Source organism: Gopherus flavomarginatus, chromosome 5, assembly GCF_025201925.1.
Source record: "Gopherus flavomarginatus isolate rGopFla2 chromosome 5, rGopFla2.mat.asm, whole genome shotgun sequence".
NCBI lineage: Eukaryota > Metazoa > Chordata > Testudines > Testudinidae > Gopherus > Gopherus flavomarginatus.
The window spans coordinates 2,794,784-2,821,269 of record NC_066621.1 but is presented as its reverse complement, the minus strand read 5'-3'; the positions used below and the strand labels follow the sequence as shown (position 1 = coordinate 2,821,269).

The window sequence follows — 26,486 nt, the reverse complement described above, 5'->3', positions numbered from 1 at the left end:
TTATCATAAGACTGGATGAAGCCAGACACACCTGTTGGCTGGTGGTTATTTTGAAACTATTTTTTCCTGAAATATTTTGTTCCATTGGCTAATAAACCTTTGTTTCCAGAAGGCTGTTTGGTCCCTGGATAGCACTGGTCACGGGCTCCCGAAGAAAACACTCCTGGGGACCCTCCCCGATATAATATCTGATGGGGTGACAGAAACAGCCATTTCGCCCCCCCACCCCCGCTGTTTGGATATTCCAGAAAGAAAGAATAGGCCCCAGCCCCAAAAGATGTCATGTGAACAGAAGAGAACCTCAAACTTTCCATTCTTGTTTAAATGAGGAAGTTTCTTGCCCTCACTGATGGCAGAGAAAGGGCAAATTTCTCACCTGATCATTTACTTTCCGCTACACCCTCAAGCAACCAGAAGAGCTCCTTCTCAACGAGACTGAGAGCAGAGCTACACAGCAGGGACACCGTGTGTCATCCCGCACTTTTTTTCCTCATCTCCCCCATCATCATCCACACTCACACGTTGAACTCCACTGCCATTCTCACAACGCCCTGTACCCGTATCCTCCAGATTTCGCAGGTCATGGATTCCAAGGCCAGAAGGGACCATTAGGATCATCTTGTCTGACCTCCCTGTACAACACAGGTCACAGAACTGCCCCAAAATAATTCCTAGAGCAGAGCTTTTAGCAAAACATCCAACCTTGCCCCCGCCCACTTCCTGGAACCCAGCATGAGTGACAGACGCAAGGAGCTCCAGCTATTCAGCTTAACAAAGAGAAGAGCAAAGGGGGGTGACTTGATCCTAGTTTGCAAGTACCTACATGGGGAAAAAATATTTGATCACGGGCTGTCCAAGCTATCAAGACAAATCTAACAAGGTCCAATGGCTGAAGATTGAACCTAGAAAAATTCAGACTGGAAACACGGGGCACATTTTTAACACTGAGAGGAATTAACCACTGGAATGACTTCCCAAGTGTTGTGGTAGATATTCCATTATGGCAGTTTTTAAATCAAGATGGGATGTTTTCCTAAAAGATCTGCTCTATTTCAAATGGAAGTTAATTCCCAGAAGTTGTATGGCTTGTATCTGACTAGATGATCACAGTGATGCTAGGAATCACCCTGCTCCCTCCGGTACAGAGTCACACGGCCTCACCGCCTTTCAGAATCGGCACTTTTAATCGGAATCACAGCGAGATACACGTCACAGGGCTGGTTCCCCCGGCCACCCCTGAGGAGGGGAGTCAAATCCACATCCTGTCCCACCCCCACCCCCGAAATAAACGAGAAAGCAGGAAAACAATAACCAGAGCTAGAATTGGCATCTGCCATCTGCAGTGGGTGGGAGGGGAATCCAGCGTCCAGGCGCAACCATAAAAATCTTCCCCTGTCCAAAGTGTGAAGGGGTCAGGCTGGAGAGACAGGTGGGGGAGCGATTCTGGAGTCATGCGCAGCAATAAAAGCCTTCCCCCCACTCCAATGCCATCCTTTGATTTGGTTTCTTCAGAAGAAGGGAATGAAACAAGGGTGAGAAAACGAGTGCGCAAGGTGCTGGCAGTGTGGAGCTACCAATGAAGGTACGTGCGCCGGGAAGCGTCCGTTGCCTTAAAAACCTGTTTGGGGTTGGGGCCGACCCATGCCCCACCCCCCTGGAATAAAGAATCCAATAGGGTGCTCCCAGGGGTGGGGCTGGAATAATCAGCGGGAGGCGACGCCCTGTCCGTAAGCACAAAGTCCCGCCCCCTTGCGGAGACACTGGGAACCCAGGAGTCCAGGGCCGTGGGATCGGGTCCGTAGGGATCCAAGCACAGAGACACGGGAAGCAAAGCCGATGTCCATGCGGAGCCGGAGGGTGTGGCGGGCCAGCGAGACGGGGGAAGTCTCTAGATGCGGAAACTCTCCTCCTTGCCATCGATGTGTTTCAGACGGAGGTACACGTCGGTGCCAATGCCCTGCAGGGACTGGATGTGCAGCGAGCCCCCCAGGTACTCGGCGTAGGCCCGGGAGGTCGGCAGCCCGAAGCCGAACCTGCGGCGGAGACAGACAGACAGACTGGGGGGTAATCACATGGGAGTTATAGACTGAGACTGTCAGCTCTTTGGACTATTGTAATACACCTAATAAATAACGGACATCACCCAGCACAATAGGTCCTGGGCCATGTATGGAGCGCCTAGGCGCTACCATAATACACCTAATAACATGCAGCGCCTAGCACAACGGGGTCCTGGGCCATGACTGGGGCTCCCAGGCGTGACCATAATCACAGCTAATAAATAATAATATACACAACCCTAGATGCCAACTCTGTGTGTACTCAAGAACCCATGGGGAAAAAAATAGATGGTGTTCAGCATCCACCAGCCGCTCAGCTGTTTGGTGGCTCGCTGGAGGCGCTTGGGGGAGGGCAGAGAGCAGCCGGCAGTCAGGGAATCTTGAGGAAGGGGGTGGAGTCGGGGCAGAAAGAGGCAGAGCGAGGGCAGGAAGAGGCGGAGCACCCACCAGGAAAAATAAAAGTCAGCACCTGTGCACACAACTTATTGTAAATAGCCAACACAGAGATGCTGTGGTGGTCCTGGACTGGGAAGCAGGACTCCTGGGCTGTGTAGGAGAGGAGTGGGGTCTAGTGGGTTAAAGCAGAGGGGCTGCGTCTAAGGCTCCTGGGTTCTATCCATCCGCTCAAACCTCCGTCCTGTTTAACCATTTCTGGGAGCAGAGATTCCTGTTTGTGGAACCAATGGCGGTGGGGCAGAGCCGCCGGGGAAAAGTTTGATGACTCGTCTTTTCGTCAAAACACATGGGATGAACAAATTGGAAACTGACAAAACGTTTCAACGTTTTCAAAACAACAACGCTCCAATTTTCCCGTTTGAAATCCCTTCGACCTTTGAGCTATTTAGACTGATCAGCTGGTGAAAACGGGTTGAAATCACAGAAGGGTCGGGCAGGAAAAGTCACCAAGTCCCGCCCCTGCGCTGAGGCAGGACCAAGTAAACCGAGACCCGCCCTGACAGGTGTTTGTCCCACCTGTTCTTAAAAACCTCCGACACTGCACACTCCGCAAACTCCCTAAGAAAGCTGCTCTGGGTCTGAACTAACCTTAGCGTTAAAAAGTTTTTCCTAAGATCTAAACAAAACATTTCAATGGACCCAAATCAAGGGTGGAGGGAATCGGCTTTTCGATACATGGACGCTGTCAAGATTTTAATTCGCGGACTGTGAAACTCCTCACACTCTCGGCAAAATTGGCAAGACGGGAAAAACCTGCTCCTGCCCAGCTGGGTGGATCCTGGCTGAGGACTCGTCCAGGATGCCCCGTTGGCAGAGGATGCTGGGAATGCTACCACAGAGCCGGTGCCACTGCAGCTCAAAGCACCAGACTCACCCGTGCATGGGGCCCGACTGGCCGCTGTTGACCATGTCCACCATGTTCCCGAAGAGGGTGTTCATGCGGGGGTCTTGAGCACTGGACTCTGCCGTGGTGAAGTGATAATCCGTCACCTTCTCCAGGTGCTCGTGCGGGATCCCACCACCCCGGTCCGAAATCCTATTGGGAGGAACAGGGTCCACTCAGTACCTTGCAGCCAATAAACCATGGCTCACCCCACTTCAACTCATCTAGCTGGTCCCCATCTGGGGCAGGATAGCCTATTCCCCGATGGAGACGCCCCATCCGATCCCGGGACAACATTTCCCCTTTCTTAATTTCACCCCTTGCCTCAGCGACCCCGGCGGGATCCCCGCTGACGTCACTGGGGGCGGGATTCCAATCTAAGCTGGCTGTACTGACAGCCGGCACATAGTACCTGATGATCAGGTCGATGTCGTTGTTGGCGATGGTAATGACAATGTCGGGCACATTGTACGGAGTGTCCAGGTGAGATTCCATGGTGGCTCTGGGGAAGGAGGAGAGTGAAAAATTTAGCCTAAAATCAGGCCCCGCCTATCCGCCCAGTGCTCCCTAGAGGGGAAAGGCCACAGGTCCATTCCCTGCCCCCCTGAGCCAGCCAGTCCTCTGCCCTGGGGCTGGATCAGAGCCAGCACCCCCTAGAGGGGAAAGGCCCCAGGCCCCATTACTCGCCCCCTGAGCCAGCCCCATTGCCATGCACTGGGTGGATGGAGGAGCTCACCTCATGGCGTTCTTGAGCAGCTCCGGCAGGATGTAGTCTAGGGGCATGGGGATGAAGGGGAATCGAGCAGCCACATGCCCATTGATCCGCACCCGCGGGGCGTTCCCGTACTTGTGCTCACACAGACGCCTGCGCCCGGGAAAGAGGGGGAGGAACAGAGCATTATCCAGGCTGGGTCGGTCACTCAACTTCCCCATTGCACCGGATCAATCCTGATTCCAACTCCCCCGATCTAATCCACCAGATCCCACTCCCCTCCCAGAGCTGGGGATAGAATCCAGGAGTCCTGGCTCCCAGTCCCCTCTGTTCTAACCACTAGACCCCACTCTTGTTCATACGGACAGATTTCCCCTTCCACTCAGGATGAATGAACATCCCCAGCATGCCAGCCATACCTCAGAGCGTTCCCTAAATACATGCCGCAGCCAATCATCTACCCTGAAAAAATCCATTCCTTAATCTGAGATGATTTTAAATTGTCGAGCTCCAAACACATCTCAGCCAGTCAGTGGTTAACCAAGAACAGCAGGAGCTCTGCAAGCCACCGACTGAACCGGAGAAGGGAACCACCCCGTACGAATCCACCTGCAGATCCAGCGGAGAGACACTTTGTGGAAGAAGACATTTCCCCTGCTCTCCCTCCACGCTGCACTTAATTCGGAACAGGGCAAAGTTTAAAGGGTGTAACTCTGGGCTGAGTCCACAAGGTGGCGCCACAGACCATCATGATTCCTTACCTAGCAAAATCCACCCATTTCTCAATGATTTTCTTTGGGGAGAGACGGGTGCAGATGATTCCCACGAAGTCCGGCTGCCAATCAGAGAGAGAGCACCAGTCAAGCAGGGCTTTAACCCATGTCCCATGCCCCGCCCCCCGCCCCCAAGTCTGCCAGTCCTTCGCCCTGGGACCGGAGAGGAGCCAGCACCCCCTAGAGCGGAAAAGCTCCATTTCCATTCCATGCCCCCCTGAGCCAGCCAGTCCCACGCCCTGGGACCAGATGAGAACCAGTGCCCCCTAGAGGGGAAAGGTCTATCCCCCACCCCCTGAGCCAGCCAGTCCCACGCCCTGTGATTGGAGATGAGCCAGCACCCCCTAGAGGGAAGGCTCCAGACCCAAGCAGGGCGGTTCCACAATAGATTATGAATTCCCGGGGGGCTGACTCTAATCTGTTGGGGGCAGCCAGCTGTGTCTCATATGTTGCCCATTCTAGGGCGGCAAAGAGCCGAGGGGAATGGGAGAGCAGAGGCCAGACCGTACCTTTTCCTCGTGCAGCGCCAGGTGATGGATCGCCAGCATCCGGATCCCCAGCCGGGAGGTGAGCGTCTTGTCTAGGAAATAGCGGATGACCTTCTCGTCCTGACATGGGAGGAGAACGGCAGCGAAGGGGTTAACAAGACAACAGCTTAACAAAGAGGCAGCGAGGCCCAGTCGGGAGTGCACCCAGATGACTTGGCCTGCTGAGTGACGTTGGGTAAGTCATGTTCCCGTTTTGAGCCTCAGTGTCCCCATCTATAAAATGGGGATAAAAATACCAGCCTCCTTTGTAAAGCGCTTTGAGATCTACAGATGGAGAATGCTCATTAAGTACAAGGAATCAGTTCTGCACTGACACCGAGGCGACACACAGAACCAAAGCCAAATACTGCCATACGGCTCAGACGGAAAAGGATACCTATGAGCAATAACCAGGAACCAGAGACAATAAATGGATACAAATTTTAAAAAGCTTAAAAATAAACACTGATATTCTCCATGGAATAAAAATGGAACTCCGCCAAGCCTAGACGTAGACGAGTGGCATAAAATATTGAATGATTCTTGAAAAAGAATCATAAATGCAATCAGCGTAATGGGATTTAATGAGCTAACACAATCCAAGGAAAATCAACAAGAATCAATAAAAGATAAGTCCAAGATGAATACTGATGATCAGAAATTAGCATAATAGTGGGAAAAATAAAGAAATCATGATTATTAATCCCAAAATAAAACACAAGCATAAGGGGAATTAATAATTGATAATAAAATATGGATTAACCAGTTAGTAAAATATTAAATAGCAAACACAGAACATGATCATTTGGACGTAAGCAGGTGGAATGTTGACAACAATACTGAAATGATGATCATTAGTCATCAATAATAACAGTCGTACAAGGCACTAGCAAAACTGATCATTCTAAATAATAATTAATCAGCAGTAACTAAGCAGTGACAGTGCGTGTTATAATCATTCCAAGTGCTCATGAAATACTTTTCATCAGCGATTCTCACTTTACAAAGGATGGTATTTACCTCACTTACAGATGGGGAAAACGACACACCAACAGGAGACGTGACTAGACCAAGCTCATCCACCAGAGTGCATAGCAGAGCTGAGAATGGAACCCAGGAGTCCTGGCTCCCAGCCCCACCACTCTAACCCACTAGACCCCACTCCCCTCTCAGAGCTGGGGATAGAACCCAGGTGTCCTGGCTCCCAGCACCCCTTGCTTTAAGCCCTCTCACAATCCCAGCCCCCCGATACCTGGATGTGTTTGCGACACTCCCGCAACCCCTCAGCCAGCAGCGTCACCACGTCCTTGTGATCATCCAGCAGCTGCCGGACCAGCTTGCAGTACTGGGCCTCTGCCTCTTGGTCCTTGATCTGGGAGGGGACAGAACGGAAGAGACATGAACCGGTATGGAAGTCAGCACCCCCTGCAGGAGAAAGACCCCATGTCCATTTCTCCACACCTCTGAGCCAGCCAGTCCCACGCCCTGGGGCCAGATCAGAGACGGCACCCCAGAGAGGGGAAAGGGTCATGTCCCAATTCCGCCAAACAACCAGCCTATGGTAGATGTATTGTGACACCTTAGCTATATAGACCCAAATTCAGAACAGCAGAGATCCCGAGAGACAGAAAGATGCACACTAGGATGGAGGGAGGAATCAATTCAGTTGAGACAGCTGGATGGTGCATACAGAGATGGATGGAGGGATGGATCCAGTCGAGATAGATGGCTGATGTGTACAGGGATAGATGGATGGATGGATCCAGTTGAGACAGACAGATAGCAGGTATGGGGTGGATGGATTCGGCCAAGATAGGTGGCTCATGTCTACAGGAATGGATGGATGGATGGATGGATCCAGTTGAGATAGATGGATGGCATGCACAGGGATGGATGGAGGGATTGACAGATGGATGGATCCAGTTAAGAAAGTCGAATGGCGTGTACAGGGAGGGATGGCGTGTACAGGGAGAGATGAAGTACTGTGGAGTTGGACGGAGGGAGATGTAATAACCCACGTTATCCTCATCCTCCCTGCAGATATTCTACCCTTCACTCGATTGGTCCAGGCCCAGGATCAGTTGGCGATGGGGGAAGCGAACGTATAACCTGTTCCCATATTTTAACTAATCCTTTGTGTGCTGGGGGCCACCAGGTAACTGAATACTCACCGGGGGGAATTCGCTCAGCATCAGGAAGGCTCGGATGTACAGCTCATGCTGAAGGACGCAAAAACGAATAAGCATAAAGCGAGGCACAGAAACACTGACTGGCAGCAGGATTCACCTGATAGAGCTCAGGAGTCCTGAGGAGACTGGGCAGGGAGTGAGGGATAGTGGGATACAGCAGGGGTGGCTGGGAGCCAGGACTCCTGGGTTCTCTCCCCAGCCCTGGGAAGGGAGTGGGGGCTACTGGGTTAAAGCCGAGTGGCTGGGAGCCAGGACTCCTGGGATCTCTCCCCAGCTCTGAGAAGGGAGCGGGGGTTACTGGGTTAAAGCCGGGTGGTTGGGAGCCAGGACTCCTGGGATCTCTCCCCAGCTCTGAGAAGGGAGTGGGGGCTAGTGGGTTAGAGCAGGGGGACAGAAGCCAGGTCTCTTGTGTTCTAACCCCACCCACACTACAACCAGCAGCTCCCCCCCGTGTTCCCTCCCCGCTCATGGTGTTCCTCAGCTGTGCCCCCGCTCAGGTACGTACCACGTGGAGGATGGTGGGGTTGCATCCGATGATGAAGGGGAGGCTGCGGAAGCCCTTGATGCGGTGGGCGATGCGGACGGGCAGCTCACGGTGAAGGTAATGGGCACTTTTCTACAGGAGGAAGAACTCAGAGTGTAACTGACCGGGGTCAGGGGAGAGTGGCCAGAGCAAGGGGGATGGGAGCCAGGACTTCTGGGTTCTGTCCCCAGCTCTGGGAGGGAAGAAGGGTCTAGTGCTTAAAGCAGAAGGGGCTGGGAGCCAGGACTCCTGGTTTAATCAAGCTAAAGAGGTAAAGTGCTGATCCTACATCTGTGCCTAATTCTGTTCTCCCTCCCTTAATCCCGATCCCTGTAATCAACCAGTCCGAATTCTCCTTCACTCTCTGTTTTAAATTGCTTTGAAGAAAAACTGCACAACCGTTCCCCAGCTGTCCTCACCCCAGAGGTGGCTGCATCTCAGTGCTGGGTGAGTCGTCGCTGTGCAGAGACTGGGATGAAGATTGCTACAATCCCATCAGTTCTTTTAACAAGGCAGGAAGTAACATGCTGGCGATCTGCCTGGAAACAGCCTGCGAACCCTCAGGCCTGGGCAGACTAGAGAACAGTGCTGAGCAACGAGTGTATCAGTTCTCAGCTGTACACACAATTGACAGAACCCAGGAGTCCTGGCTCCCAGCACCCCTCTGCTCTAACCCACCAGCCTCCACTCCGCACAGAGCTGGGGATAGAACCCAGGAGTCCTGGCTCCCAGCCCCCTGCTCTAACTCACTAGACTCCACCCCCCTCCCAGAGCCAGGCAAAGAACCCAGGAGTCCTAAGAGATCCCATCCCACAGTCTGAATGAGGCACAGGCTGGGTGTGTCCTGGCATCTGTCCTGCTCAGGAGAGGCTGGCACCCATCTGTTGGCATCTTCAGGGCTGCTTCCATCCCTCCCTCACAGGACCCAACCTGCAGCCCACACCTCCTCCCCACCTATTCCAGTAGAGCTAGAGTCAGAGTGGCCGGGAGCAGGACACCTGGGTTCTCTCCCTGGCTCTGGGAGGGGATTGGTATCTAATGGTTAGAGCAGGGAGCTGAAGCCAGGACTCCTGGGTTCTCTCCCCAGCTCCGGGAGGGGAGTGATATCTAATAGTTAGAACAAGGGGCTGGGAGCCAGGACTCCTGGGTTCTATTAATTCCCTGCGTGACTGTGTGATTCCCCGCCCCCGCTCTGTGCCTCAGTTTCCCCAGAATATATAACCGAGATAACACTCTCTTCCCGTCCAGTTCAGAGCAGTTCATTTTGAGCTCTCCAATGGGCCAGGTGGGGGCCTGCTGGGGGACTGTGCCGGTCCCCAACTTACCAGGAGGTGGCTGCCATCCTGCGACCGTCCCGAATACAACATGGTGGTGGGTGTCAATCTCACAGACGGCTGGGAAAAAACGGAAAGGAGGCGGATGAATGTAGGGTCCAGAGCGCCCCCTGAGGGCAGAGGAGGGAACAGCAGGCGGAGCGTGGCAATACAGCTATGGTGGGGTGGGTCATAGGGGGTGGGTCTGTGGGTTGTCCACAGGAACAGGAGAAAGAGAGGGAGTGGCGGACAGGGGAAAGAATGGGACAGGAATGCTGAGAGAATGAAGGAGGAAGAAACAAAAAAGGAATGAGAGGGAAAGTGGATGAGGAAGAAAGGAAAGAGAAAGAGGGAGAGAAAAGAGCAAATGAGAAAGAAAAGGAAGCCAGGACTGCATGACAAAAATCAAAGGAGCAGGAGTGAGGGAAAGAATGAACGAGACAGGGAAGAAAAAGGAGAGAACTGGGACTGAATAGGGAAGAAATGGCAGGCAGCAGAAAGGAGTGAATGAAGGAAAGAAAAATGGAGAGAGAAGAATGAGTGAGGAAGAAACAAAAAGGAGAAAGACTGTGAAAGAAGCAGAGCAGAGGGAGAGAAAAGAACTAAAGAAGGAAGAACGGAGGAGGAGGAGGAGGAAAGAGCTTGATTCCATTCTTCCGAGGACCCACACACAGGGCTGGACACCCTCTGAGCCAGGGGACCTCACACAGGGCTGGACACCCTCTGAGCCAGGGGATCCCCACACAGGGCTGGACATCTCCAAGCCAGCACATCACACACACACACACACACACACACACACACACACCCCAGCCAAGTGTCATGGGATTCAGGAAGGGGCAGTTTGGGGGAGGAGGAATTGGAAACCGCAATGCAGCAAATGGCACCACGCTCTGACACAGTGGGGGATACCAGGCTAGATGGGCTCGTGGGTCTGATTCAGGTGGCAGGGCAGGGGCAGAGACGGGCCCTTGGGGGAACCCCAGACTTGGTTGTGCCAAACACTTTCGCTGTCAGGAGGCACATGGGAGCCCAGACCTGCTGCTGGGACCAACGCCCCAGATTCCCTAGTGATGAGCCAGCACCTGCCTCGAGATGCAGAGCAGCTACAGCCGTCCTGACGCCTTCAATCTGCAAGGCCTGGGAGGGCCATGGGGGTAATGGCTCCCATCCCCCAGCCTGTTCCCTTGTGCGGCTGTTCCCCAGCTGCCTCGCCCCAGAGGTGGCTGCATCTCAGCACCAGGCGAGCTGTCCTCTTTCCTCAGAAACTGGGCCTCATAATTCAGCCCCGTCTTTTAACGGCCCGGGGCCCAGGATTTGGGTCTCCCCAGCTGAGGTGCGGACTCTTTAGAGGGAATGAACAGGAGTTGCCATGGATTCCTAGACAACCGAGAGGGTTGCCACGGCAATAACGCTAACTGCCTAGCAACAGGGAAGGGGCTTTCAAAGGATGTTCATTGGAAAAAACAAACAGGAAATCAAAAGTAGCGAATGCAATGAGGGGGTGGGGGGCTTCAGACTGGACTCTTCAAGGCCGGATCAGAGCCGGTGCCCCCTAGAGACCCCGTGCCCCATTCCCCACACCCCTGAGCCAGTTAGTCCCTGCCCTGGGGCCAGATTGGAGCTGGCGCCCCCTAGAGGGGAAAAGGCCCCTTAATTTCAGTCTTCAGTCTATTTCACTAAACCCAGATTAATACCTCCTGGACTGGCAATGCATCCCTTCTTCTCTGGCACGTGTGTGCATGTTTTATTTGCCAGTGGCTGAAATTAATATTTAACTCCCCTCGAGTACAGGGGATGGGCAGTAATTCTTCAGCAAGTCGCCTGGTCTCTCTGAGTAAATATTTGGCTGCTAAACAGTGGCTGATGCTGCCAAGCTCCGTCCCGTATACCTGCTGTTCTCTGACCCCTTTTCCCTTCCTATTTAACACACTGGGACCGACTTACCCCGCGGCACAGCCATTGTACCAGGGAATGAACCTGCTGTCTCAGCGTGGGGGATATGAGCCAAGAGAGGAACAGATGACTCACATACAAGAAACGGGTCACCAGTGTGGAGATGCAACCACCTCTGGGATGGGGTAGTTGGGGACCAGCCGTGCAGCGAGGCCATAGGAGGCTGGTGCTGAGATGTGGCTGACTCTGGGGCAGGCCCCAGCAGCCGGCTAACATGAGTGGTGCGTAGGGCTTTGGAACAGGAAGTGAAAAGGAATCCTGTGTCCAACTGAAAGAGCAGAAGGGAATTTGGGAGAGTAGAGTGGAGTCACCGGAGCTGGAATTTGGCCAGGATCTGAGGATGAATGAGCCCCACCCGGCGCGCTGCAGCACAGTGCCCCCTAGCACCCACACTGGGGCATTGAGGCCAGCTGTGAAAGCCCTCTCCCACACTCCCTGCAGCACAGCACCCCCTAGTGCCACTCACTGGGTTTGCCTCAGTTTCCCTCCAAGCACTGAATGTCCCCTCTGGGAGGGGAAAAGGCTGATTCAGCCAACACCTCTCACCTTCTCTGCTGCGACATCAATGGCTGACTGGTTGTAGAAGGAGGTGACTGTCTTGGACCGCTCTCGAGCCAGCTCCACTTGGTGGTTATCCATGACAGAAGTGGACCGGTACCGGAGGGCAGGGGACAGGAGCCGGTGTATGGAGGGGGCCCGGTTCCCTGCTCCTCCCAGCTCCATCCTCACTAGCGCTTTCCACAGCATCTTCCTGCCTTCACAGACACCTGGAGGTGAGAGATAGGAACACTCAGAGCAAAGCTGGCACTGGCATGCGGCTGCCTCTGGGCTGGGCTAAAGGGCGAACAACCAGACATAACACCACAACAGGATGGCTCGCCCGGCGCTGAGATGCACTGACTCTGGGGTGAGGCAGCTGGGGGGGGATGGCCGCACTCAATGGGGCGGTCTAGGCAGCAACCATGGGCCCAATCTTGGTTAGGAACTTTCAGCTGCTCTCAAAATAGACGGTCTCCGGAAGTCACTTACCTCAAGTGAACTTGGTTATTTTGTGGTGGTTTCCTTCCTTGCCAACAGCCGGGAGCGCAGTTTCCATCTAAAAGAAAAAGACACACGGTGGGGTTTTCACATCCTCACGAAGAGAGAATAATTCATCTCCAGGACTCCTGGGTTCTATTCCCCGGCTTTGCTCCAGCTTCCTGGTGGCATCCCGGGCCAGGCGCCGCACCTATCTGGGCCTCACTTTCCCCATCGGCACAACTGGGAGATTGGTCCTGCCTTTGTCTGTTTGAATGGCAAACGCTTCCAGGCAGGGACTGACTCTCACTGGGGTCTGTGCAGCACCAGGCATGATGGGGCCTCAGATCTCAGGCAGGCGGAGGGTCTATGCAGCATCCAGCATGACGGGGACCTTGATCTCGGTTGGGGCGCAGGGAGTTCCGTGTAGCACCCAGCATGATGGGGGCCCCGAACTTGGTCAGGGTAATAACTTCGGGGCGTACTGAGAAATTCTGAAAAAGTGAAAGTGTGACGTAAATGACAGACAGAAGGGATAGATAGATAGATAGATAGATAGATAGGGTGTATGGGGAGAGAGAGATAGATAGATAGATAGGATGTATGGGGATAGGGAGAGGGAGAGAGAGAGAGAGAGAAAGCGTGCTGTTTAGAGATGGACGGCTAGCTACAGACTGACGAGAGAACAGATGCAGAGGGAAATAAACAAAGAGACTGACAGAGAGATCAGAAAGTAACCGAGCTCGGGGGCGGACACCTGGACAGATCACTGAGGGCCTGGCTAGAGAGAGAGCAGATTAGAGAGAAACCAGGGTGACGTGTTGTGTCTTTGGCTTGCTGGATCTGCTCCCTGTGGAGCCCAGCCAGCCAAAGAGCTGACAGGGAAGAGCCCAGGTGGACAGAGCAGGAAGGGGGGGCGGACAGAAATGCAGAGAGAGAGAGAGAGAGAAAGAAAGAGCCAATCAGTGACTGGATGGAAGAAGGCCAAGCACCGACCTACGCCCGAGTGGAAGGAAGCCCCTGGCTCCCTGTCAAGGTTCCTTCCCCACTCTGAACTTTAGGGCACAGATGTGGGGACCTGCATGGACACTTCTAAGCTTAATTACCAGCTTAGATCTGGTATCGCTGCCACCACCCCCAAGCACTACTTTTCTTCCCTGGGTAGTCTTGAGAGACTTCACCAATTTCCTGGTGAACCTAGAGCCAAACCCCTTGGATCTTAAAGCAAGGAGAAATTAACCATCCCCCTTCCTTTCTCCCACCAACTCCTGGTGGATCCAGATCCAACCCCCTTGGATCTAAAAACAAGGAAAAAATTAATCAGATATTTAAAAAGAAGGCTTTTAATTAAAGAAAAGAAAGGTAAAAGAAAACCCTCTGGGAGAGATTAGCATACCAGCTACTCTCACAGACAACAGATTCCAAACACAGAGGATGTTCTCCTGGGCAAAAACAGACAGGCAGACAGACATCCTACAGACAGGCAGACAGATGGACAGACATCCTAGGGATGGACAGACACCATAAGAGCAAGCAGACAGACATCCTAGAGATAGGCAGACAGAAGGCCAGACATCCTGGAGATGGACAGACAGATACCCTATGGACAGACAGATGGACAGGCACCCTATGGACAGGCAAACAGACAGCCATCCTAGGGACTTAGGGACAGACAGACATTAAGATGGACATGCCAGGGAAGGATGACAGATGGACTGACATTCCAGGGATCTAGGGATGGGCAGACACATGGACAGAACCAGGATCCCCCAATGCTTCGCGCAGGGTCTTTGTTCCCAGTTCCCCCTCTCCAGCAGCCCCTCAACATCACCCCCAGCCGAGCTACCCCCTCCCCCCATTCTAGGTCAACTCAAGCTGCTGCTGTGATACACACCCCCTCCCCCAAGTCAATTCCAGATCAGGCGGGGGTGGGGGATGTCACAGGAGGAACCTTTCCTTCTGGGGCCCCAGTTCCAATCCCAGGAGTGGCCAGACGATGGGGCCCCTGCCAGGCGGATGTTTGGCAAGATGAATTTGGTGGGTCTGGGCATTACCCCAAGGCCAGCAGAGAGGGCTAGGGCTGGAAAGTGAGGAGAGCCTCATGGACATGGGGTTATTGATGTGGGGACAGAAGCCAGGAGTCCTGCCTCTCAGCTCCAGCCCCACGAGACCCCACTCCCCTCTCGGAGCTGGGGATAGAACTCAAGAGTCCTGCCTCTTGGCTCCACCCCTGAAACCCCCTAGATCCCACACCCCTCTCAGAGCTGGGGAGAGAACCCAGGAGTCCTGCCTCTTGGCCCCACCCCCCAAACATATGAGACCCCACTCCCCTCTCAGAGCTGGGGAGAGAATGCAGGAGTCCTGGCTCTCCGCCCCACCCCCAGGGCCGGTGCTTCCATTGAGGCGAACTAGGCAATCACCTAGGGCGCCAGGATTTTCGGGGGGCGGCATTTTGCCGGGGGGGGGGGCAGGTGGTTCCGGTGGACCTGCCACAGTCGTGCCTGCGGACAGTCTGCTGGTCCCACGCGGCTCCAGTGGACCTCCCGCGGAAATGGCTGCAGCAGCTCCACCAGAGCTGTGGGAGCAGCGTGCAGGGTGGCGAAATGGCCGTGCACCTAGGGCGCGAAAAACTCTAGTGCCGGTCCTGCCCACCCCCCAAACACACGAGACCCTACTCCCCTGTCAGAGCTGGGGATAGAACCCAGGAGTCCTTGCTCTCAGCCCCACCCCTCAATCCACGAGACCCCATGCCCCTGTCAGAGCCAGGAAAGAACACAGGAGTCCTGGCTCCCAGCCCTCTGTAACAGACATGGGTGGTCAGATTTACCTCAGGCCACTGGCATTTAGCCCTGGCGTGAACCACGCACAGATGAGAGGATCCAGAGAGATGCATACCAGGCCCCACCCCAATCACTCCGTGCCACCTCGCCACCCACAGAAAAGCAATCTGCCACCAGATGTCAAAGAGGAGAGAAAAAATGTCAGAACTCCTGGGTTCTCTCCCCAGCTATGGGAGGGGAGTGGGATCTAGTGGGTTAGAGCAGAGGGGCTGGGAGCCAAGACTCCTGGGTCCTGAGGCTATCCACCCACTTCGTCCTGGGTTTGGAACAGCTGTTACCGCGGCACTCTGGGAAAGCAGCGATCACACTAACAGCAGAACAAGGCTCCGTTTGTCTGGCTGGCACGGTCGGATTGCAAGCACTCTGCATAGCAGCCTTGCCTGCCTCCTGCCCCTACCCTGTCCTCAATTCACCCCCAGCAGCTATGCCCCCTACGGATGGTCTCTAGCACATGGAGGGGAGAGGCCGTGTTCCCACAAAGTAGCCTGTTCAGCGAGAATGATTTCAGCCTCCCACCGCCCCCTAATATACAGTCCCACACTGATGGAAGGGGGTACTGTGTCTTGGAACCCCACAGGTCTCTTTAGCCTGCTGCACTGGGACAGGGGCAACATGGGAACAGTGATCAGTGCCATATACTGGGTACAATGCCTGCTCCGAGGCTGCTATAGGGCCAGACAGGCTTCCCCAAGCCCCAGGTGAGCTTGGAGGGGATACCAGCCCTAGACAGATCGTCCAAGGCATGTGGCGCTGGGCCAACGAGCCATGGTCCATCTAGGCACTATGCTGCATATAAGGCCCAGATGGCATCTAAATTACTCGCTTGTGTTCACAAGCTGCCGAAACCTCTCCATCACCAAGATCCAACCCAGCGAGATCCCAGAGCCGTGGGGGGCTAGTGGGTGAGAGCAGGGGGCGCTGGGAGTCAGGACTCCGGGGTTTTCTCCCCAGATCTGGGAGGGGAGGGAGTGGTCCAGCATGGCGCATTTCAGGTCTTATCCCAGGGTACCCATACCAGGGGCAGGTACGTGCCAGGCCCCCAGGACCGTCCAGCGCCCCTAGCCCGGGCTCTTTGCACTCCAGAAGGCAGCGCAGGGGGCGGCGGAGCTGGGACAGGATAGCAGGAGTCCAGCCCTAACATCAGGGACAGCACGGGCACCGGCCCCACCACGGCCAACTCACGGGCATCAAAGCATTGCAGGCGCATCCCTGGCACCCAGCTCCACCCCTGCAGACCCCTCTCTGGGGATGGAACCCAGGAGTCCAGGTCCCAAGCCTGCCCCCACCACCCCTCTAACCACTAGACCCGCTCCCTTCCCAGAGCTGGGGGTGGAACCCAGGAGTCCTGATCACCCAGCCCCGCCCTGCTCTGACCATTAGACCCCACTCCTCCCCCTCCCCGGGCAGGGGATGGAACCCAGGAGTCCGAGGCCGGACTCGAACCGGGGAATCAGAAACCCCTGGGCCCGTGTCCCATCCCCTTGCACCACATGGGGAAAGCAGGGAATGGTACAGCCCCACCACCCCCCTGCCGCCACAGTGGTACGTTCTAAAGGGGGTCCTTACCGCCAGGTGCGGGGCCTGCAGCGTTCCACTCGAGGGGACCGGAGCGAGCCGGCGGCCAGCGCTGCTGGGAGGGCGGGGGGAGACACCGCAGCCACCGCGCAACCCGGAAGCAGGGAGTCTTGGGAAACGTAGTCCCAGTCGGCAGCCTTCCCTAGGCAAGTCAACAGGAAAGAGCCTTCTGGAGAACTACAACTCCCAGAAGGCTATGCGGTGAGCAGTCTTCATGATCGGCTAGAGGCGCAAGACATCATGGGGAACGTAGTCCCATAGGGTACCTCCATGCAAGTCAATTGGAAAAGCCTGCTGGCCTGCCTGCAGTTCCCTGCATGCTCTGCAAAGGGAAGAGGAGCCTCCCCCCGTATTAAAGAAAGGCACAGTGCCTCATGGGAGGTGTAGTGAAACGTCTTGAGCAGACATCACTAGGAGCCAGGACTCCTGGGTTCTAGCCAGGGCCCTGGGAGGAAAGCAGGTTTGATCTGGGAGCCAAGCCTCCTGGGTTCTTTTGTTCATTATTTCTGCTATAGAAAACCTAGCAGCCCCAGGCTCAGAGCAGGGCACTATTCTGCAAGGTGCTGTACCAACACCTAAAAAGGCCATTCCTGCACCAAAGAGGAGGGGACGTTTAACTGTTGATAGGGGGCAGGGAGGGGGCACAATTTAAAGGTTCTGGCGGACTGTAGCAGGCTTCAGGACAGGTATGCAAGAGACAACGGAGTTTTGATTTCTAGAACTGCTTCTGATGTCATGTTTTACAATACTGTGTAATAGCAGATAGAGCCTGTTCCAAAAGGGAGGTACCTGGGAAGGAAAATGTGGTTATCTGATTCATATGTGCATTAAAAATCTTAACAAGAAAGTTGTCTAAATATATGGTTAAGAGCTAAGGCTAATTTGTACACAGGTGGCTCTGACACTTGAAATTCTTTTAAAAGAACACTCAGAAATTATTATGGATTCTGTCATTTATTTCTTTGGTGTGCTGCCTGAAAATAAAGTGCCAGAATCAATCCTGTGAATGACTATAATCCCAACACAACTACACACAGCTTTATTATTACAATCAAACCATGTGAGGTTTTGATCAAAAAACCCCTCTATTTTAGTGAAAATGTTGTTTGGAGCAAAGAAACTGTGTTTGCAGAATCACGTTTCTTTCCCCACTAAAAGACAAACAAACATGTCTTGTGTAGAGGTCTGCATGGATACCCCTTGGGTTTTAATTACCCAAATCTCTTGGGTATAAATTATTAGATAAACGACTTTGGATAAAATACAGCAGCAATTCTGTTGTTACCACACGTTGCTGGCAAGCGTAATTTAGACATTGGTGAAACAGTTTTAATATTGGAGATTAACTTAGCCTTCTTAGTGTAGAAAAAGTTCAAACTTCATTGTCTTTTCACCATTGTACAAAGCTAATAACAGATGCGCTATTAAATTAACTTAGTTTAAACACAGACTGTCCTTGAACTGCTTTTCAGAAAAATAAGTAAAAAGCCAAATAAAATCCCAAGGCCTAATGAACATATTTGCGAATGCCATGCTGACTTCTGAAAAAGTGAAAATCACAGAACAATTAAGGCAAAGGGTCAAAGACACCCGTTGGTTATGTTAAGGCTTTAAAGTCTGGAAATAAACTACTGCACACACACATTTTGAACCCACTCCCTGCAAAAAATGTAAATCTTGGCAGAAATATGGGGGGGAGGGCACATGATCCCACCCCCAATACATTGCTTCTGCCAAAGACCTTAACAGATAGTTGCACCCACCTCTTCCACTGACCTGCTGTGCAACTTTGGGCACATCCTTTCCCCTCTCTGTTATCTGTTTCCTGATGTGTGAAACAACCATAATGGCATCTCACAGGGGGCACTGAAGATTACCTAACTTGAATTTGCAAATTGCTTTGAGATGGTAGGTGGAAAGACTCAAGGGAAGGGCAGATTAGACCTTCAGAGTCCCTCCTACTGACACACGCAATTTAGGATTACGGCAAGCAACAGAAGATTTAAGGTCACGCTGGTCCAATTGCCCAGGCAGTGAAATTAACATGTAGGGAAATCTGAACTCTATGCATCTCTGCGGCAAGCAGAGCTGACCTGTGGAACACACTGCTGCAGAGATCAGAGACTGTATTTTGGTGTAACGCACACTGAACATGGATGCTACGATCGGTCTGCAGTGAAAGAAGCACCCTGGGAGCTCAGGGCTCACCTCAGCAAGGCATCATAGAGGGGCTGCACCTTCCTATGAACCATCCATTGTTGAGCAGAGATGGGAGCAGGACCAGATTTACTTAGTCCATGGATCTGAGCTGGGGCATCAGGGAGAGGGAAGACACCAGTCTCGATCCAACTCTTGTCCTATCACCATATCGTAATGATCTGTACCTTTATAGCCTGACACCACTATCTATGCATCACCTGGCTCCAAAGTTTCCAAAGGGTTAAATAACGAGACATCAAACGCACCCAGCTGCCTGTTGCTGAGAGCGACTTTATTTCAGCTACAAAAATGTGCTTTTGTACACAATCAGCTGCAAACAAGACAGCTCCAGCTGGTCTCTGCATTGGCATATTGATTTGGTGCACAGTGCCCCCTGCTGGTCAGTTAACTAAAGTACTGCTGTCATTGCAGCAGGGGATGTACAAGCCGGGGGAAATGCAGGGCTGGACTGTGTTCTTGTTTACTCCATTCACACTGAGTTTATTAAGATCAGAATCCAGCCCTGCCTCCATTGATGTCGGTAGGGGTCATATGTCTCTCACTCTCCCTCACACATGCAACTGGTCCCTGCTGGAAAGAATCGAGGTGGCATTAGAGCATCCCTGCCCCCTGCTGGAGGTGATGAAACCTGATCTCCCGTGTGTGTCTCATACAGTCCCTTGCTGTGTGTCATGTACCCATTTCAACCCACCTTATACCAGCATTTTGGTTAAATCAGAAATGGCTTCAGTTTGTGTGTAAAGGGTGATGGATCCAGGGTCTGATCTGGTTTGGCAGGGAGGGGACAGGGTACCAGGCTAGATGGGCCCCTGGCTGCTATACAAAGAGGGTTCGTTATTGCCACTGAAGATCCAGGAGGGGGCTGGGCCGGGCTCCCCCAGCCACGCTCACTGCCCCTTGGGTTTGACGCGGCGCTGCCCACTCCCGCTCAGGCAGACCAGACGCTTGTAGTTGAGGAGGAGGAGGGCGCCGTTCAGCAGGTAGGTGGTGACGCACACCAGGCAGAAGTCGTGGAGCACGAAGAAGAGGATGTAGGCCAGGTAGAGCGAGCCGGCAATAGAGACCATGGAGGTGCCCAGCAGGGTGACGGCCGCCAGGGTGCTGGGAGAGAAGCCTGGAGACGGTTAGAGACAGGGCTCGTTAGTCTATCAGGCACCAGCCTGCCCCTGTGTGACGGGGTAGATATCCCCCCCAAAAACACTTACCCAGCAGTGTCTGTAGGATGTAGAAGACAATGCCAAATAAGCTGTTAGGCTGATTAAAGACGCTGTGTTTCCCCAGGAGATCTTCCACCAAGCCAAAGCCACGGCCCCACCTGCAGAGAGAAACGGGGATGTAGAACTAGGGGCTAAAAGGAGGTTTGCTGTGTACAGACAGCGACTCTCATCTTTCACAATGTGGACTCTGCTCTAACCACTAGACCCTACTCCCCACCCAAGGCCGGGGATAGAACCCAGGAGTCCTGACTCCCAGGCCCCCCACTCTAAACACTAGACCCCACTCCCCTCCCAAGGCCGGGGATTGAACCCAGAAGTCCTGACTCCCAGGCCCCTAACGTCTGTTCCAGCTGGGGAGGGCAGAGAGCTCTTATTCTTGGAGCCCCTAGCACAGGGAGCTCTGTCCCCTTCCTGTTTGCTGCCTCCCCCTTGCAATTTTTATGCCAGTAACAAATTCTGATGATAGTTCAATTCACACTCCCTGGCACTGAGGGACCCCACTGAGCTGAGGCTGGGGGGCCACAGGGGTGGGCTGGCTCAGCTGAGTGGAACAACCCCTGGGGCCCTAATAGGGACCAGAACCGGGTTACATTGCAGTTCCCGTAGGCCCGGCAATGGCCAGAGCTAATGCCCCTACATACGTGGCAGAAATAGAACACCCTGGTAATGATTGGCAACGGCCCCCACCCATCACAGCACAGCAGGCGGGACTGGTGGCCTAGGAAACGTTTTCATTGATAAAAGCTCCTCACTTCCCCATCCCCCTCATAGGAGGGAAGCCAGCTGTTTATCCCACAGCCAGATGTTTCAGGGTGTTTTCCACTGCGAGGGGAGGGGGAAGCACAGGCAGAATTGGCGTCTGTCTGAGGCACACGCAATCATGCCCGCTGACACCAACACACACACACAGCCAAACACGAGTCCTGACAATATCAGAACTGGTGTTTCACCCGCGCCCCAGATTCCTGCGTGTGTTTTTGATCAAGATCAGGCCCCCATCATGCTGAGCAAACCTCCCCAGCCCTCCCCGAGTGAAATCAGTGCCCCACCATGTGCCCAGTACTGCATGGATCCAACTTGCCCTTTCCTGACTGAGACTGGGACCCCAGTCATGCCAGACACTGCATAGACTCCCCCAGCCAAAACCAGACCTCCCCACTGCTCCAAGTGCTGCACAGACCCCTCCCTCCCCGACCAAGATTAGGGCCCACCACTGTTCCAGATGCTGGGCAGACACACAATGAGAGAGGGTCCCTGCCTCGCAGAGCTGACAGTCTAAACAAACAAAGAATAGTTCTCCCCATTTTACAGAAACTGAGGCCCAGAGGCAGCATCTGAGGCAGAGCTAGGAACAAAACCAAGATCTCCTGGGTCCAAATCTAGTGCCTCACTTCATGGCCCAGCCCCACTGGTTCTGTTGTCAAGCCAGGGTCATTCCCCTTCCACCTCTTTCTGCCAGTGATAAAGCGTCAGTCACCTCTGCCCCATCCCTGCGTTCGATCTGGCTGTTTGCAGAAGACTGAGTAAACTTAACTCTGGTTCTTTCCCTCCATCCCCTGCACTTCCCCCAGGAATATTTTCTCCCTCTACTAAAAAGGACAGCAATTCACTCCAGACCCTTCAAAAAGGACCTCCAAATGAAATAAAAAGTAGTTTTTAATGTTCCTCTGTCCTCCAACTGAAAAGTAGTTTCAAGTGCCCCCCCATTCCTTTGACAAATGTTTGCTGTTTTATAACCACATTTCCCTATATTTTTAAAAAATGTTTCTCCCCCCCACACACCCCACCCCACCTCCCCAGTCTAGAAGCACTAAAGAAGGATCAACAGCCCATAGCACCAGGCACGGTACAAACCAGGGCCAAGATGACAAACCTCGCCTCTGAGAACTGAGCAAGAGCTCCGAGCTCCTGCGAAACCCCATTCTAGCCACTTGGCTGGTGGGTCCAGCTCACTGAGGGTCACCAGATTTGGGAAGAGGAATTCCCCCAGCTCAGACTGGCAGGGACCATGGGGCAGACTTCACCTCCCTCTGCAGCGTGGATCGCCTGGGCACATCTCACCTAATACATTCCCTGGCATCGCGAGGGCACTGGGGACCCCTCAGTTTTGCCTGTCCTCTGCCTCATCGCTCTCAACACAGAGGTAACAGAAAAACTGACCAGCCTGCGCTCTCCAAGTCAGACCAGATGATCTCAGGGTCTCTCTGGATCTACCAAACAAACTGGGGGAGCTGACAACACAGAGCACAAAGGGGACAGGCTGGAAATAGAGATGCCAGGTCATCAGCAGGGCTGAGGCAGCAGGAAATGACTAAGCAGAGGGCGCAGAACCACAGGGCTCTCACATGGAGTGGGAAAGCACACAGGGCCTAGGAGGCTGGGGTGTACCCCGTGGGATAGGCATACAGGGCTGCAGCACGGCATAGTGGTGTGGGCACAGCACAGGGGGCAGCAGGGTGGAACACAGCGCATGGGATTGGGACAGCAGAGCTATTGCATGGGGGGCTGGGGCAGTTGGGGGGCTATTGCACATGGAGGGCAGAAGCACGGATGTCACTGCACAGGGAGGCTGAGGAAACGGGACCATGTTCCAGTAGGGAGCAAGGGTTGGAGTGGGGCGAGGAGGAGTCATGCAATGGGGCCAGGGGGTGCAGTGCGGGGACGGGAGTCATACAATCGGGCTGGAGTGTTGCAGAGGGAGCTGGGGTTGCAGTGGGGCAAAGGGGAGTCATGCCATGGGGCCAGGGGTTGCAGTGGGGGCAAGGAGGAGTCATGCCATGGGGCCGGGAGTTGCAGTGGGGCGAGGGGAAGTCATGCCATGGGGCCAGGGGTTGCAGTGGGGCGAGGGGGAGTCATGCCATGGGGCCAGGGGTTGCAGTGGGGCGAGGGGGAGTCATGCCATGGGGCCAGGGGTTGCAGTGGGGCGAGGGGGAGTCATGCCATGGGGCCAGGGGTTGCAGTGGGGCGAGGGGGAGTCATGCCATGGGGCCAGGGGTTGCAATGGGGAGTCATGCCATGGGGCCGGGGGTTGCAGTTGGGGCGAGGAGTCATGCAGTGGGGCAAAGGGGAGTCATGCCATGGAGCCGGGGGTTGCAGTTGGGGCGAGGAGTCATGCAGTGGGGCAAAGGGGAGTCATGCCATGGAGCCGGGGGTTGCAGTTGGGGCGAGGGGGAGCCATGCCGTGGGGCCGGGGGTTGCAGTTGGGGCGAGGGGGAGCCATGCCGTGGGGCCGGGGGTTGCAGTTGGGGCGAGGGGGAGCCATGCCGTGGGGCCGGGGGTTGCAGTTGGGGCGAGGGGGAGCCATGCCGTGGGGCCGGGGGTTGCAGTTGGGGCGAGGGGGAGCCATGCCGTGGGGCCGGGGGTTGCAGTGGGGGGAGAGGGAGCCATGCCGTGGGGCCGGGGGTTGCAGTGGGGGGAGAGGGAGCCATGCCGTGGGGCCGGGGGTTGCAGTGGGGGGAGAGGGAGCCATGCCGTGGGGCCGGGGGTTGCAGTGGGGGGAGAGGGAGCCATGCCGTGGGGCCGGGGGTTGCAGTGGGGGGAGAGGGAGCCATGCCGTGGGGCCGGGGGTTGCAGTGGGGGGAGAGGGAGCCATGCCGTGGGGCCGGGGGTTGCAGTGGGGGGAGAGGGAGCCATGCCGTGGGGCCGGGGGTTGCAGTGGGGGGAGAGGGAGCCATGCCGTGGGGCCGGGGGTTGCAGTGGGGGGAGAGGGAGCCATGCCGTGGGGCCGGGGGTTGCAGTGGGGGGAGAGGGAGCCATGCCGTGGGGCCGGGGGTTGCAGTGGGGGGGAGAGGGAGCCATGCCGTGGGGCCGGGGGTTGCAGTGGGGGGAGAGGGAGCCATGCCGTGGGGCCGGGGGTTGCAGTGGGGGGAGAGGGAGCCATGCCGTGGGGCCGGGGGTTGCAGTGGGGGGAGAGGGAGCCATGCCGTGGGGCCGGGGGTTGCAGTGGGGGGAGAGGGAGCCATGCCGTGGGGCCGGGGGTTGCAGTGGGGGGAGAGGGAGCCATGCCGTGGGGCCGGGGGTTGCAGTGGGGGGAGAGGGAGCCATGCCGTGGGGCCGGGGGTTGCAGTGGGGGGAGAGGGAGCCATGCCGTGGGGCCGGGGGTTGCAGTGGGGGGAGAGGGAGCCATGCCGTGGGGCCGGGGGTTGCAGTGGGGGGAGAGGGAGCCATGCCGTGGGGCCGGGGGTTGCAGTGGGGGGAGAGGGAGCCATGCCGTGGGGCCGGGGGTTGCAGTGGGGGGAGAGGGAGCCATGCCGTGGGGCCGGGGGTTGCAGTGGGGGGAGAGGGAGCCATGCCGTGGGGCCGGGGGTTGCAGTGGGGGGAGAGGGAGCCATGCCGTGGGGCCGGGGGTTGCAGTGGGGGGAGAGGGAGCCATGCCGTGGGGCCGGGGGTTGCAGTGGGGGGAGAGGGAGCCATGCCGTGGGGCCGGGGGTTGCAGTGGGGGGAGAGGGAGCCATGCCGTGGGGCCGGGGGTTGCAGTGGGGGGGAGAGGGAGCCATGCCGTGGGGCCGGGGGTTGCAGTGGGGGGAGAGGGAGCCATGCCGTGGGGCCGGGGGTTGCAGTGGGGGGAGAGGGAGCCATGCCGTGGGGCCGGGGGTTGCAGTGGGGGGAGAGGGAGCCATGCCGTGGGGCCGGGGGTTGCAATGGGCGAGGGAGAGTCATGCCATGGGGCCGGGGGTTGCAATGGGGCCGGGAGAGTCATGCCATGGGGCCGGGGGTTGCAATGGGGGAGAGGAAGCCATGCCATGGGGCCGGGGGTTGCAGTGGGGGGAGAGGGAGCCATGCCGTGGGGCCGGGGGTTGCAGTGGAGGGAGGGAGAGTCATGCCGTGGGGCCGGGGGTTGCAATGGGGCCGGGAGAGTCATGCCATGGGGCCGGGGGTTGCAATGGGGAGAGGAAGCCATGCCATGGGGCCGGGGGTTGCAGTGGGGGGAGAGGGAGCCATGCCGTGGGGCCGGGGGTTGCAGTGGAGGGAGGGAGAGTCATGCCGTGGGGCCGGGGGTTGCAATGGGGCCGGGAGAGTCATGCCATGGGGCCGGGGGTTGCAGTGGGGGGAGAGGAAGCCATGCCATGGGGCCGGGGGTTGCAGTGGGGGGAGAGGGAGCCATGCCATGGGGCCGGGGGTTGCAGTGGGGGGAGAGGGAGCCATGCCGTGGGGCCGGGGGTTGCAATGGGGCCGGGAGAGTCATGCCATGGGGCCGGACCCCCCCCCACGCACCTGGAGGTGAAAACCTTGGAGCAGCTGACGGAGGGGCTCAGGTCGCACAAGGCCAGGTAGTCGGGGTCCCGCTCCCGCGAGCTCTCCACGTGCAGCGCGTACACGGAGAGCGCCAGCCCCAGCGCGCAGAGCACGAGCCGCAGCGCCCGTTCCCAGCCCGGGACCGCCATCGCTCGCTGCCACCGCGCGCCGGGCACGAGCTCGCCCCCACTGGCCCGAGAGCCTGCCAATCAGCAACCGACGCGATCCCATTGGCTATCCCTTCAAGAGGCGGGAAGGGGAAGCAAAGGGTTCTGGGATATATAGTTTTATGTACCCAGTGGCGAAGAAGTGGGAGCTATGGGACTTATGGGAGAAGGGTGGGGTCCAGTGGTTGGAAGAGGGGCAGTGCCTGGGAGCCAAATGAAAGGTCCTACACCTAGCAACAACGCATGCTGGCCACACCTATAGACTGGGGAAGTGTGTCCAGGAAAGCAGTGACTCTGGCAAGGATTTAGGGGCCAGAGTGTAGAAGCCACTCAAGATGAGCTCCCAGTGTGATGCTGTGGTGAACAGGGCTAAAGCCATCATTAGACGTAGGGGCAGAGCCCTGAGTAGGATAGGAAGCTGTAACAATGCTGATTCTGGCAGGACCCAACTGAGATTGCCAATTCAGAACAAGCAGCAAAGAATCATGTGGCACCTTATAGACTAACAGACGTTTTGGAGCATGAACTTTCGTGGGTGAATACCCACTTCATCAGATGCATGACAAACAAATTCAGAACAAATTGCTTCGAGCAGGACAGTTACAGCCCAAAGCTGGAGGGGTTTCCACCTCTAAGGCAAACCAAACAGAGAATACATCAGTTTTACTCCACTGGCCAACCACCAGTCACACAAGCATTTCCCTTGGACACTGCAGTTTCCTAGTATCACCACCAGCGCCACTCGTGATAGGGATGAATGGTTATGAAAACCAATACCCCAGTAAAACAGAAAAGATTCTCTCAAAGGACCCCAAAGGACCAA

At 55.6% G+C, this 26,486-nt stretch overlaps 2 protein-coding genes across 4 annotated transcripts; both read right to left on the bottom strand.

Moving 5' to 3' along the window:
• Nucleotides 1–1,165: 1,165 nt before the first annotated feature.
• BCKDK (branched chain keto acid dehydrogenase kinase) lies at nt 1,166–16,924 on the bottom strand. 3 transcript variants are annotated; one of them, XM_050956902.1, is made up of 14 exons: nt 16,816–16,910; nt 14,304–14,489; nt 12,422–12,488; nt 11,939–12,159; nt 9,449–9,517; nt 8,106–8,216; nt 7,583–7,630; nt 6,664–6,783; nt 5,394–5,492; nt 4,873–4,946; nt 4,136–4,264; nt 3,812–3,901; nt 3,391–3,552; nt 1,166–2,033 (listed from the first exon to the last, which is right to left on the bottom strand). In XM_050956902.1, the coding sequence occupies exons 4-14, from the start codon at nt 12,137–12,139 to the stop codon at nt 1,889–1,891; spliced, it is 1,248 nt and encodes a 415-aa protein (XP_050812859.1). In that variant the 5' UTR covers nt 12,140–12,159; nt 12,422–12,488; nt 14,304–14,489; nt 16,816–16,910; the 3' UTR covers nt 1,166–1,888. The 3 variants fall into 3 exon arrangements, with proteins under 3 accessions (XP_050812859.1, XP_050812858.1, XP_050812856.1); XM_050956901.1 differs by lacking the exon at nt 14,304–14,489 and adding an exon at nt 12,720–12,903 and having other exon boundaries at nt 16,816–16,909; XM_050956899.1 differs by lacking the exon at nt 14,304–14,489 and having other exon boundaries at nt 16,816–16,924.
• Nucleotides 16,925–19,294: 2,370 nt separating this feature from the next.
• On the bottom strand, nt 19,295–25,673 carry LOC127052882 (vitamin K epoxide reductase complex subunit 1-like protein 1). The gene is made up of 3 exons (XM_050957021.1): nt 25,476–25,673; nt 20,250–20,359; nt 19,295–20,158 (listed from the first exon to the last, which is right to left on the bottom strand). Exons 1-3 carry the CDS (start codon nt 25,643–25,645, stop codon nt 19,932–19,934), a joined length of 507 nt encoding a protein of 168 aa, XP_050812978.1. The 5' UTR covers nt 25,646–25,673; the 3' UTR covers nt 19,295–19,931.
• Nucleotides 25,674–26,486: the final 813 nt, after the last annotated feature.

Bases quoted from the DNA above. Each gene is read 5' to 3' on its own strand.
- LOC127052882 (XM_050957021.1), bottom strand. From the start codon at position 25,645: ATGGCGGTCCCGGGCTGGGAACGGGCGCTGCGGCTCGTGCTCTGCGCG. The intron at 20,360-25,475 runs GTGCGTGGGGGG...TTCTCTCTGCAG, and splicing joins TCCAAGGTTTTCACCTCCAG to GTGGGGCCGTGGCTTTGGCT. The intron at 20,159-20,249 runs GTAAGTGTTTTT...AACCGTCTCCAG, and splicing joins CATCCTACAGACACTGCTGG to GCTTCTCTCCCAGCACCCTG.
- BCKDK (XM_050956899.1), bottom strand. From the start codon at position 12,139: ATGCTGTGGAAAGCGCTAGTGAGGATGGAGCTGGGAGGAGCAGGGAAC. The intron at 8,217-9,448 runs GTAAGTTGGGGA...TTCCTCCTGTAG, and splicing joins AGGATGGCAGCCACCTCCTG to AAAAGTGCCCATTACCTTCA. The intron at 4,947-5,393 runs GTACGGTCTGGC...TCTGATTGGCAG, and splicing joins TGGCGCTGCACGAGGAAAAG to CCGGACTTCGTGGGAATCAT.